At 36.9% G+C, this 14041-nt stretch overlaps 1 protein-coding gene across 2 annotated transcripts in view; it reads right to left on the bottom strand.

The window, feature by feature from the left end:
* The window catches only part of cacna2d4a (calcium channel, voltage-dependent, alpha 2/delta subunit 4a), a 130532-nt gene that overhangs the window by 103597 nt on the left and 12894 nt on the right, over positions 1–14041 (bottom strand). For both annotated transcript variants that reach the window (XM_036148828.1, XM_036148829.1), the window contains one exon: positions 5275–5471. In XM_036148828.1, the coding sequence (XP_036004721.1) occupies positions 5275–5450 (176 nt within the window). In that variant the 5' untranslated portion in view covers positions 5451–5471. The remainder of the gene's footprint in view (positions 1–5274; positions 5472–14041) is intronic.

Raw genomic sequence — 14041 nt, 5'->3', positions numbered from 1 at the left:
AATAAAAAAAACAACTTTCTGACATTTTACAAACTGTGAACCAGATTCTTGGTTTCATCACTCACTCTCACTGTGGGTAGAGTGACAATGTTAGGCATTATTAATGATCACATCATACCCATTATCCTTTAAATCACAGTGGCACGTTGATTCTCATAACTCCAAAAAAAAAAAAAAAAAAAGGTGCCCCACTGCTTTGGCATCCCAACTAAACCCAGTTTGAGAATATTTGGTCCACTAGACAAAAACCTCAAGGTGGTATGTGGCTAACCAAAAATGAAGCTTGTTATCTAAATAGATGCTAGAACAAGCAATAACACTTGAAAAATTATCATTTTTCCCCATACCTTTATAAGAAGTAACTTGACACAGTGTAGTATCTATCAAATTTAGGTGATACAGTTACACATTTGACTTTGCTTCATCACCTGTCTATAAAACAATGGGAAGCATTTGTATGGACGATGAAGACACCAGCCATTTCTCTTTGTACTACCCTAATAATAGCCTCGTGAGACCATCCTGATCTCGCGAGCTTTCAAGGTTTCACTCGCAGATCAGTCTGGCTACCCTCCGTTGAAGAAAATTTGGAGCCGTTCACCAAACGAACGTCCAATCAGCGTTGGCTTTGAGGCGGGTTGAGGTGTGACGCAACGAGAAGCGCGACAGTTCAGTCTAAAGAACATGGCGGCTTCAGCCGATGAAACTAGCGTTAGCGTGGCTATCGAGCAAGTTTTATCGGAATTACAGAATATTTCTTTGATGAGCTAACGAGCCTTTACCTGCAGCAGCAAGAGTAGCTTGGCTTGTGGTTGTGTTTTCGTCGTCGCTCGTAACAGAGTGACGACGAATCTGATTGGTTTATTTGGCCCGTCTATCACCAACATAGGCCAATCAGCTAACCAGTATTTTCGCCCCTTCCCAAAATTACTTCAACGGAAGGTTTCCAGATGGATATGCGGAGCAAATCTATCTGGCGGAGTCAGGTAACCCTAATAATGCTTTCCCAAGAAATTCAAGGCCTGAATTGCATTTTCAGTACAGCAGGGTGTTGATCGTGCAAATCACTGTGACGAAAAATGTGTCTTAATTCATCCAGAAGCTGCAAAGCAGGCCCAGATCATCACCCAGCACTATGTTCGGCTGTCAGTATGACAAGCTTCTTCTAAATGCTGTTAGTTTAACAGCTAATGTAACAAGATGTACTGCTTACATGAGGCTTCGCTGTTGTCTCATCACTCGACATATTTTGATGTTTTTTGTTTGTTTTGTTCCTGCAAAAGTGAGATGGGCCTTTGAGGTCTTTTTGCAAAACTGCGGTTCTCACTGTTCCACGGTTCCTCCCTTGCCATTTTTGCCAAGTCTTTTTCTTATTGTTGAGTCATTAAAACTGACCTCGTCTGAGGCAAGTGAGGCCTGCAGTGGATTAGCTGTGATTCTTTTTCCTTTGTGACCTCCTGGATGAATTGTCTCTGAATTCTTGAAGTGACCCTAGAAAGCTTGTCCCTCCTAGAACGGGTTTACCACAGTTTCGGGTTTCCTCCATTTGTGGATAACGCCTCTTACTCTGATTCACTGCCTTTAAAAACTGCTTTAAAAACAGACCAACGTCAGTGACTTTGTTTCTCATCTGCTCCTCAATTTAGATTGGGCTGTGAAGTGTTGCTTTTGATTTCTTTAGCCAACATCATGTTGTCAGACAGGTTCTATTTGAGTGATTTCCTGTGGCGTCTCTGCATTTGGGGCCAGTGGGGCCCCACTGTGATCACTGTGGAGCTCTATGTTCGCAATAATCGGTGGGATAGGATCATTCAATTTAGACAGACTCCCTTACCAATAAAATTCTGTTAGACACATTTGTCTATACATCTAAGTCTGCCAGAATACTGACAAGCTCAGTAGGCTAAATCCTCTTGAGGCGCCTTGATACTGGGGCCGGCCCACCGACGTTTGTTTAAATGATGAACATAAAAAGGGAAAATAAATAAATAAATAAAATAAAATAAACAAACATATGAAATCGCAGTGTGCATGTCCAACACGCTCTTACGTTTACGTTCTGCCGGATAGTATGCGACCATCAGGGCAAGGCAAATTTATTTGTATAGCACATTTCAGTACAAGGACAACGCAAAGTGCTTCACATGATTAAAACATTGGAAAATAAAAACAGAATAAAAGTGAGTAAAAAAAAACTGTTGGAATAAAATGTAGGAAAATTTAAACAACATAAAACATAGGAAAATGGAAACTAAAAGCAAATATTAATCTAGTGTTGGTTGTCCTTGCTAGCTCATTGAAGGACTCATGAATCTTTTCTGTTCAATAAATGAGCAATATGAGTGAGCTTTATCTGTAATTTTATGTATAAAAATTAAATTATGTTTGGCTTATATGAAATGGATTTTCTAGTGTGTTTGTTTATGCTTATTTATCTGTTTAACATTGATCAAATAACCGATTTTTCACCACTAGGTGGTGCTTGAGCACTGACTGTAGACCAAAACAAGATGTGTGACAGGGTGCAACCAGGCCGCTCCTTTGCCTTCTCACATCGCCTTCTATGCGCATATTTGTAGAGGATACAAACACAACAAAACAACTCACCTTTTGGAGAAACATTTGTAGTGAAGAAGTAAGTCACTCATAACTTTACAAACCTGATAGCAAGAGAAAATTTAGATCTGCTGGGAGTGCTCTCCGCCATGTTGCTCAGCTCTGACTGTGGCATTTAAGGGCAGGGAGGGGCTAAGCCTTGAGTGGGAGCTGTTCACAGGCACGTAAATGCACGTGCACACCACTGATCTCTATTCTCTGGTTTGCTGATTGGCCAGAAAAACTGAAGTCACTGGCTGCCATCTTGCTATGCCCTACTCTCACAGAACCCCATAGGATTTGGTTGCAACAACAAGCAGTTTTCTGGCTGTGTGAAAATGTTTCATAGGTAATTTTACAGTCAGTGGATGTACTAACACTATCAACTACTAGGAAATTATGTGCTTAAATATTTTACATGTCATTCATATAAAATATATATATATATATATATATATATATATATATATATATATATGTAAATATATGTTTTTGTATATTGTTATTTATATCTTTATAAATGTTATTTCTATATATATATATATATATATATATATATATATATATATATATATATATATATATATATATATAGAAATAACATGGAAAATATTTCAGCACCTGACTTTCTCAGTACTTGATAGTTTTAGTACATAACATAAAAGTATATGGCATTTGACATTTTAAAAGTTTTAAGCCCCCCTGAACATGAGAAAATCCTCGTTATTCGATGCTGTAGCGCACGTATTCCTTAGTTACTGTAGGAGAATAGGGAGTACCAAAGCGACTCATTCTAACAGCGGGCTATTAGCAATCCAGCGTATAATAGAGATCAGTGACAGAAACCCACAGCATTTGGCTATATATATATATATATATATATATATATATATATATATATATATATATATATACACACGTATGTTGATTTGATTGATTGCAGATTTCCACACAGTGATGCTGCACTGATGAAACAATGGGTGCAGAATGTGAGAAGGGTGCAATGGGTGCATGTGCAAACATACTTGTATGTATAGTATATGCAAATTCTCAACTAGAACCGCAACTCTGTATATAAATACATCATTGAAGATATATTTGGTCATTTGTTTACTGTTACTTTCAATATTATTATTGTTATTATTATAATGCAGAAATGTGTGTGTGCATACACACGCTGTGTATGTAATGTATAGATATACAAGTACACTTTTGCAAAAAATTTTCTAGTGTAGAAACTGAAGCTCTGTGGAGCTTTAATTTAGCTCTATTGTAAATCTATGTCAGATTTAAAGGCTAATGCACAGACACAGCACAAAAGTATATGGCATTTGACATTTTAAAAGTCTTAAGCCCCCCTGAACATGAGAAAATCATCTTTGTCCGATGCTGTAGTGCACGTATTCCCTAGTTACTGGAGGAAAATAGGGAGTACCAATATGGTGGCTGGTGGCTTCACAGCGACATGTACTACCAACGGCCAATCAGCAATCCAGTGAATAAATAGAGATCAGTGGTGCACACGTAAACGCACACACGGCTGGCCCAGCTATGTAAAGAAGAGACTGGAGAACAACATACAAAGATGATGTGTGACGTCATATCATAGTCCGTCTAAAAAGATTCACATCACTATTTTTTACTTATTTCTATGGAAAATAGTGACATTTTGCTCGTTGCTCCTTTGAGTCATAATTTAAAAAGAGATAACATCTCTCTCCCTCTGCTCTCTCGCTCTCTTCTCTCTTCTCTCTCGTGTCTCTACTCCGCATCTCTCACTCTCTCTCTCTCTCTCTCTTCATCTCTCTCTTCTCTTCTCTACGTCTCTCTCTCTCTCTCTCTCTCTCTCTCTCTCTCTCTCTCTCTCTCTCTCTCTCATATACACAGGGCCAGGTTGGTTTATTCAGTTTTTTTCTGATAAATTATATTATCATGCAAGAAATACTTATTGTATTTACTCTCATCTGATCTCAATGATTTGAAATATTTAATAGACAAAAAACTAAAACTAAAAACAGGTAAGGGGTAAGTACTTTATCACAAACCAACTGTAGAATAAAGCTAGGTAACAGGATCCGTTTTAAAAATGTGAATTAATATTCACGTAAATGTTTGCTAAAATTGGCAACGTCTAGTTTACAATCGTGTAAATTACAAAAACTGTAATAACCGAAGTTTTTATGTTGTCAGGGGAAAAAAAAATCTAATTTTTCTCTGTCTGTGGCGGCTGAGAGATTGTAGGATAATTTGGCAGTTCTTTGTATCCCACAGGTTAACAGATGGTCCATACAGTATGCTTAAGCCAAATTAGAAAAGCAACATTGACTCATACATTATGGCTATGGCTTTAGGAACAACCATGCTGCTGGTGGATTTATAAGGGTACACATGGAAAATACCTGATTATTGTAAATTGTATTTTTTTTTTGGCTTCATTATGTGCCAACTTTTATTGCTGGGATGGCAAAACAATGTGCTTCGTTTTAAGAAGAAATAGTAACATAGCGGACACTGATTCATCTTGAATTTGAAATAAATTAATATTAATTTGAACTTTCAAATAAATTCGGTACTTCAGTCAATATTTTTGCATTTAGGTAAAAGAAGGTTGGAAAATTAAGACCCTCATTGTTCACTTCCTGGTCTGCAGTGGGTTTTGGTCATTGCTGCTGTACTCACGTTTCTGGTGGGATCTTCATCTGGCCGTCAACCATCAGGCACAGGGAGCCGGAGAGCATAATCCACATCAGCATCATCAGCCTCTTTCTGCGTGGCCCACTTCTGCACGATTTAATGGCATTCCCAGGGTTTACCAAGCTACAACGGCTCATCCATGCAGCTGTTGTAATCTGCATTGTTCCACCTATTGCTGCAGGCTGGATCGGGGAGAAAATAAATGATGGAATTAGTGTAAAGAGAATTAAAAATAAGGAAGTGTCATAGAGATTGCAATCAAATTAGGAGATAAAAAACAGTTTGCACCATGTGAAATGTGAACGCCATCCACAGCAGCAAAAATAAACCTAGACAAGCATTATTTTACTGAATTGTTGACCTCAGTCACCAGGGACCACTGTCCTGTATGTTTTAGATGTTTCACCTGATTTGAATGAAGGCACCGTTTGAATCAGGGACAGTGTAAGGGTCCACTATAACCCAAAATGTGTATATAGGTCCCATTTGGATTTTGCTTACATTGTGTCAAACCTGTTTGAGTTAACTGGATTTAACTATTTTTGGAAAACCAGTTGGACACTGGAGGTGTGAGCTGTGTTCCAAATGGATATCGAGAAAGTCTCTTCCAACTGGGCAATACATCTACGCCAAAGGTGTCCTGGAGGATTGGGATCCTGCAAATGGTGTCTCTCTGTGTCTGCAAACCTGAATCCCATAATCGGTCATTGGCAGCGCATGAGGAGGTAATTTAGTCATTGATTCAGGTATGTTGGACTTGGGGCAGTCCTAAACGTTACAAGATACCAACCCTCATAGACTGGGGTTTTGAAGCCCCTGATCTGGGACAACTATCAGATATATAGGAACTAACTTGGAGCCATTTACCATGTCAGGGGTACCTGTGAATAGTTCTCAACAGCTACTATCCTGTAACTTTAAGACATATCCCCTCTCCAACACACTTGAATCATTTGGCTGAATTCCCGCATCCGCATTAAGTAATTGAGCTCTGCAGAGGCCTGGTGGCTACGAGCTATTCATTTGATTCAGGTCTGTAAGTACCAGTATAGAAGCATTTGATAACTGCAGTGGGACACTGCTGAGCTAGACTCAGCAGTGTAAGAACAAACACATTTACCCCAAAAACTGGGTACAAGTGTGTTATTTTTTTCAATAAAAAAACATTTAGTATATATATATAAAAAAAAAAAAAAAAAGGTACTGACCGGCTAACTTACATTACTTGCTAACATTTACTGCCTACTGCTATTAAAGTAGTAGCAGCCTACTGCTATTAAAGTAGGTCAACATCAATATTATCATTCTTTAATGTCCTAACTATACTTAAATAGGTAACAATTAGATAATTTAGCTTTACCTTAGTTTTAGGGTCTCCCCTTGCAAAAGAAAGCAATGTTTGATTCCTGAGCTTTGCTAGCTAGCAACAGCTATGCAAACTATTTTGGTGCCTCGCACCCAGCATTAGCTGTGGCTGGAAAAAGCTTCAAAAAGATCAGAAGTCAGTTAAAACCAACGCAAAGTTCTTATAACAATGCTGCTTGCTGATTTAAAATAATAGGGTATCATTTAATACCTGTAAAATACTGAACTGTAAAATGGGTGCGGTGGTTCTGTGAATTAACCCAGTATATAAAGCAGGCACACCTGGTTCGAAAAGGTATGTGATTAATGCCACAGTTTAAGCTAATCCTGATTTTCTTTGGCAAACAACGGTGTTATCAAATGTAAAATACGAACCATATTTTCCAACAGCCACTAATTAAATTACAAAGCAGAGAAATACTAATCTTATAGTTTTTTTTTTTTTTGCTATCATAGCTCTGGTAAGAAAGCATATAACATAATTTAGCTTTTAGATTTCCACTTGCAAATAAAGCAGTTTCTTTTCAAATTCACGTTTGAGAGTTTCTGTTTTTCCTCTTCAAGTCATACTAGATATAAAATTTAAAGAGATGTATTGTTTTACATGTATTTTCAAACATTGTAATTCTTTATTTTTGGTAAAACATTTATTTTGCCCTGGACTTGCTTATAAGTCAAATACAGTACAAACTATTTTGATTATATGTCCAATAACCCAATACAGAACCAAATATGTTTACCGTATATTAGCCTCAATAAAGGCAAAGAAAAGTTTATACAGAATTTAAAGAAACCTTTAAAAATTACTTTGGCTTCACTTGGATATTGTCTGCAAACCTGTTATTTCTTTTCAATAATCTTTTATCAACAACTGCTTTTATGATAAATGTGACAGTTAAATTCCTTTTCTAACTTCCTTTTTTAACAAATCAAGACATAGTAAAGTGTAAAGAAACATCTCTGACATATAGCTGCTAAACTTGATTACTAAAGCTAATTAATTAAATTAAAAACAGTAGTTTTACCATTATTTGTTGTAATGGCTCTTGTCAAACAGCATGGAATTGAGATAATTTTGTTTTACCTTCTAATTCGGTATTTTTTGCAAAACAAAACTAACAATATTACTTTAAAATAAAGAAATTAATGCAATCAAGCACAAGCAAAACAGAGAATTTCAAAATTTCCCAAATCCGTTGTGGAGTAACAAATGACCTTCAGATGTAGTAACAGAAGATAGCTTCAATAAAGGACTTAAAAATGTAATTAGATTCTGTATTTCATGTCTTCTGTGTATCCAAGTTCTAGTCTAGGAGGGAATAAGCCCAAAAGGGAAACCCGGACATCCCTCTCTCCAGTTCTAGGTCATTCCGGATGATTCCACAGCATTCCCAGGTTAAGGGGGGGGGGGGGGGGGGATGGGGGGGGTATTTGGTCCTTATTATCTGGAGCTGGCTTTCCCCATGTCTGCAAAACCTCCAGCGTGAGGCATCCTGATGCCAAAACCATTTCAACTAATTTCTTTTTATATGGAGGAGCAGCAGCTCTGCCCAGGCTCCACTGAATGGTGGAGCTTCTCCTCCTTTCTATAGTCTGAGCTCAACCATCCTATAAAGGAAGCCAAGTTGCCTGTATCTGGGATGTAATTCTTTCAGCTATGACCCATATCTCATGACCAAAGGTGATGGTGAGTATGTATATGACTGTGTAAACGTGTTTAGGCTCAGCTCTTGCTATACCACTGCAGATTGAAGCAGTGTCCACATGGATGCAGACAAGGCCTCAACTACCTGTAATCATTCAGGAACAAAATACCAAAGTACTTGAACTCATTCGCTAAAAGCAAGGACTACCTGTAGGGAAATGTCTAGCTTTCTCCAATTAAGAACCCTGGCCCCAGACTTGGAGGAGCGGACAGAGACCTAAGTATATAATGTTCTGTCACTTTTTAATTGACGGGTGATTAATGACCCTAATCATTTCCGGTCCCCCTTGATTTCCGGTCCCCCCTTTGATTTCCGGCCCCCTCCCCATTTCCGGTCTCCCTCGATTTCCGGCCTCCCTCGATGTCCGGCCCCTCTTGATTTCCGGCCCCTCCTTGTTTCCTGCCTTACCCATATTATATTATTATCATTAATATGATATTATTATTATTATTAATATAGTTATTAACTTTATTATCGTGATTATTTAAGTTTGTCTAATGATTCCTTTAATACACATCCAATTATTTAATTCAGTTTATCCACATCCAGTTATTTAATTTATCTTATACACATCCAATGATTTAATTTTTATCCACATTCAGTTATTTAATTTTTATACACACTCAATCTGATGCTTAGCAGCAGCATACCATCCATATTAAATGATGACATTAATTATAATACAATTCACTTTACTATCGTGATTATTTAATTATATCTATTTATTTCAGTTGTACACATGCAATTAATGTATCTTATACGCACTCAATCTAACGCTCAGCAGCAGACCAGCCACACTCTACGTGGAAAAAACCTCCGTCCCGCACCGTTGTGATTTCGCTGAAATAGAGAATCCTTAATCTTTAATCCTGATATAAAGCTCAACTCAGTCCTCCCTCCAAACTAAAGGTTTGGAGCGTCCTCATACTACGGTGGACAGTGTCTTACTGACCACAGGTTTTTGGATCACGACCTAAATTTCACGAGATCTGTTGAGGAGGGGAGGAGTTGTGTCAAAACACATGTGTGGCACTGCAGGAAGGGGGGACAATATCAATCTTTGCTGACTTGCAGTCAGCAAATTCGTGCAGAGCGTTATCTTATCATTTTCACACAACAGCAAAACCGTCCTTTCAACGAGCATGACATCCTTTCATTGTTAGTTAATAAACAAAAAACACCGAGCCTCTCTGTTATCTTAATCAACAGACTGACTGGTCAGCGTAGACATCATACTTCCTGGTTAACTAGGGAGCCGAACAGGAAACCTCCCCCCTTATCTCAATAAACCACTGACCACCGCAGCTCAGTAAAAATCAAAACGGTCAGTAAAAGTCATTACGCTGGTGGAAGTCACGCCTTTCTTATCCTACAACTCTCTTAGTTAAAATATAGTTGTTGTTTTTTGTTTTTTAACCAACTCTGAAGGCAGCCATCTCTCTACAGATTGTACTAATATTTGTCCTGTCAAATGTACATGTCCTAACTATGGCTCTTATAAACTATTCTAATGATTGTTCAGACAATTAATCGTGTAATCGTTAAAAATGTACAAATTCTGCTGATTCTTAACATAATTACTTAAGCTAATTCTATGAGTAATAGAAATGTAAAAAGCTAAATCGGTGAATATTTCACTCTGAATAACAAGGCTAAATCTTCAACTAAAAAAGTTCTAGGATCAAAATGTTAAAAGTTCAGCCCTTTCTGGTGGACTTGCAAATGCAGTGCAAATGCATCTGTAGTGAAAATAGTCACAAAAAAGTATCAAGTTACACCTGTACATTACATTCTGGAGTTTTTCTTTTTTAGAATAGAATAGATTTTATTCTATTTATATAAAACAGATCCTACTAGTGTACTGCAGGGACAATGTTAAACTAGGTTTTTTTAGTCGACAAATGATAATATAATGATAATGACACATTTATCAAATAAGGTACACATCTAGTTTAAATTAAGGTATGATAAATACTACCTTTTTCATATCATTTCTGACACAGTTTTAACACAATAGAAATAGCTGTACCGTCCCAAAGTGGGGAGATTCAGGTGACAGCTGACTTTAGACAATACTGATTAAAATGGAACAAAGCTCAATTTAAAGTTAAGTTAGTACAGCAAAGGAAAAAGAAAACAAACTGCAATTATTAATACATAAGGCCTAGTCAGATAACAATTGAAAAATAAAAACAAGTTCATTTGCAGAATAATGTAATATTTTAAACATATTTTGTTACACAAATTAACAAAAACTGCAAAGACTTTCTCCACAGAACAGAACCAAAACCAAACTTTGCTCTCAATATATTGCTCTGATAAGACTCTGCAGGTTTTTCACTGGAACCTGCTCATTCTGCTCCACTTTATCGTCTCCATCTTTAAACTAAAAAACTAGATGCTTTGATTTTGCCTCTCCCCCATAGTTCATTTTATAGAACTCAGGGTTTCCCCAGAACTTGGGCTAATCTTTGCAGTAGGTGTTTTGGTGGGTTGAGGGGTGTTTGCGGTTAACTGTGCCGGCGGGGATTTTTACCAAAATATTGATTTTCATCATTAAAAACAGCAGAACAGTATAGCGTTGTACCAGACAGGTAAAAGTTAGGTAACCAAAGTAAGAAGAACATGATTTTTAATTGTGATGGCAGAAATATCCAGTCAGTAGCTTTTGGTTTTACGGTTATAAACATTGATCCATTATTTGGTGGATATAAAGGCTGCTGATCATCAGGCGGCTGCAAGCAGCAACAGAAATCCATGCAGGGTACAGGCCGGCCTGCAGCACAGTAAAAATGCAGAGGTTGAAGTCAGCAATACCTGTTGGCGTGTAATCAGTAGAGCCAACATTTGCACTGCCGATTTTTTTTTTTTCTTCACACAAACCACGGTCTGTTTGTACTAACAGACCGATCTAGACTTAGGTTAAATCAGTCGGTTTGGAAGTGGCTTTTTTCTTGTTGAATAATGCCAGTAATCGTCTAAACTTTCTCTTTTATTTGACAAAATTGCTGACAAGCACATAATTGTTGGATTTTGTTTGGAAATCAGTGGCAACCGCAGAACAACAGACTCTCTAACAGCCAAACCAGTGCTACAAATCCTCTAAAGCTACATGAGGTGCACCCTGAACTAAGGGGGGAGTTTTGTGGTGGATAGATGCTAAACTTTCTTCAGTGATATTTTTCATTTAGTTTCCAAACACACCTAGAACCAGCACCATTGGTTAAAAAATGTAGTTGAACATGCGGAGAGGTTTAGCCTGTATAAGTTTTGACCCTGTCTAGAGCGGCAAACCCCCACAATGAATTCACAGCTTTTCACCAAATTGCTTGTCTTAATTTTTTTTTCTTCCAAAATTCATCTCCACAATCAGTGTATGTAAACTTCTGACTGGAAAATACCAGGATATGTTGTCCCTGTATAGGTGAAACCAAACCGTAACAACTATTTAAAAATATGTAAACAGTTTTAATTGACTAATTAACTCTTCTACTCCTATTTTGCAAAATCAACACTTACACCCTTTTGGGTCCTTTTTATTTTTACGTTATTTGTTGTTATTTCAACTTTACGTTCTCTCTGTTTTGTTTTTTCTCTTCATAGTAGGTACATCTACCCGGGTATTCTGTTTAGCTGTGACGCCATTACCGTCTTTAAGGTAGAAACCATTTGTGGATCAGTGTTTCTGTGATGCTTTTGTATCTCTGCTTATGCCATATTGATAGTGTTAGTAAAATTGTATTGTATGTAGTAGTGCTTTCTTATTTTATTTTTTATTTTTTTTACTTTCCAGATATTGTATTATCTGTCCACTCTGAAAAATAAGTCCATAATTAGCATTAAGAACCCAAAATACAATACGAGTGTGGATAGTAACTATATTTGACGCCCTAAGATGTGTGTGTGTCACTTTATGGCAAATATGCCATAAAAACCCACCAGTTATTACTCCTTTGGGGGTTCTCTTGTAGAAAAATAGTTTATTGCTAGTTTTTGAATCTGTCTTTGGTAAAGAGGATGGATAGTATGAAGTTTATCAGGTGTCTAATTTCAATGGTTAAAAACATGCTGCTTTGTTTACGAGCAACATTTACGATTGTCACTCAAGTTATTTATTTTATAGTGTTAACTGTTTGCATTTGGAGGACCTAGTTGCATGAGACTATGTGCTAAAATTCTAAAGGATTGTTCATTTGAAACTGAGATCAGAATTGAGTCAAATAATGAATCTGGTATAGTGAGATTTTACAACAGTGACAAAAAACTATTTTACACATCTTTTTTATATAGCTTTTACTTTACGTGAAATTTTACATAAAATATAATCAATACATTATCAAATCTACAATTAAATTACTCAAAGAACTTTTTTGTCACAGAAACATTGCTTACAGTAATCAGTTACATAGAAAAAAATCTATGCTACTGGAGCGCAGTGTTTGTTTATCTGTGTGAGCTTTAATTGATGTTTAATTAAGTTAGGCGTGTTAGAAAACCATAGAGCAAAAGTTCTGACATCAAGTCAGAACCTGACGGTGCACTGGAAAGTTTTCACACCCCATCCACACGTTGGTTACTGGTCAGACCTTTTTATCTATCGCTATCACTCAAACACAACGTCTTGTTGTTCCTTATTTGGCACAAAGTAAAAAAAAAAAAGTAATTGAACGAATAGATGTTATTATTCACATTTTTTGTAAGCTGAGGCTAATTTTAATACTCACGCCAAGGTCTATTTAATGTCAGACCTGTAGCCCAAAGAATTCAGGTGAATAGATTCAGGCTACAATTTCTCAAGAAGGCAACATATTATGCCTGGATCTAAATAAATTCATAAGCAGAATTTGACATTTATCATCGGCATCTATCTGTCTGATGAGGGTATCGTGCCATTTTATCCTTTCTCTTCAGACCACCAGTGACCAGGACAATATTATTTCCAAAAGTACACAAACAGCTCATCCAGGAGTCCGCAAAATAACACAGAACATCTCAGGCACTGCACCTGGCTTGTTTCAGTTAAGTTCAGTAAAAATAGATTTATTGTTATTTTTTGGAAGGTGTGCATCCTGGTAGGTTTCATGTAAAACTATCAATTCAGAAAAAGAACTATATACTCAATAAAATCTGGTGGTGGACTGAGGCCAACTTGCCATGGGAGATCCTGCCAGGAGTAAGAATCTCTGGAAAACATAGTTCTCAGAATCATAGCAGATCCCACAAACCCTCCACCATTTTAAGGCGGTGAACATGATTCAAGAGAGGGGAGATGCATGGTGGAGATTTGACATACTGACTAATTATTAAATTGACAATAAAAGCTATATTTTGTTTCTTTTATTCTGCAAGTTTGCCCTTACTGCGGAGCCTTAAATTCTTAATTTCTGCTTTGTATGTTGTACCTCTGTGTCGGAATCTTTCCATTTACGTTTGACTTTGCAGTTGTGGCACTTGAATTTCTCAGTGAGGCAGAATAAGGCCTGTTTCAATTCTATTCTATCCTATTTTCCTTGTATTTCATGTTTCAATCCTCGTAAAAAGTATTTATAGTTTTTTATGTTATTAATTACGATATGAAGACGGTTTTGAAATATTCTACTATCCAATACTCTGCTTTTTCATGATTGTCATGATTGGTAAAACTGCCAAAAGTAACATTTAAAATACCAGATTATGATTAT

Source organism: Fundulus heteroclitus, chromosome 17 (genome assembly GCF_011125445.2).
Source record: "Fundulus heteroclitus isolate FHET01 chromosome 17, MU-UCD_Fhet_4.1, whole genome shotgun sequence".
Classification (NCBI taxonomy): Eukaryota; Metazoa; Chordata; class Actinopteri; order Cyprinodontiformes; family Fundulidae; genus Fundulus; species Fundulus heteroclitus.
This window is presented reverse-complemented; position numbering and strand designations above follow the sequence as displayed.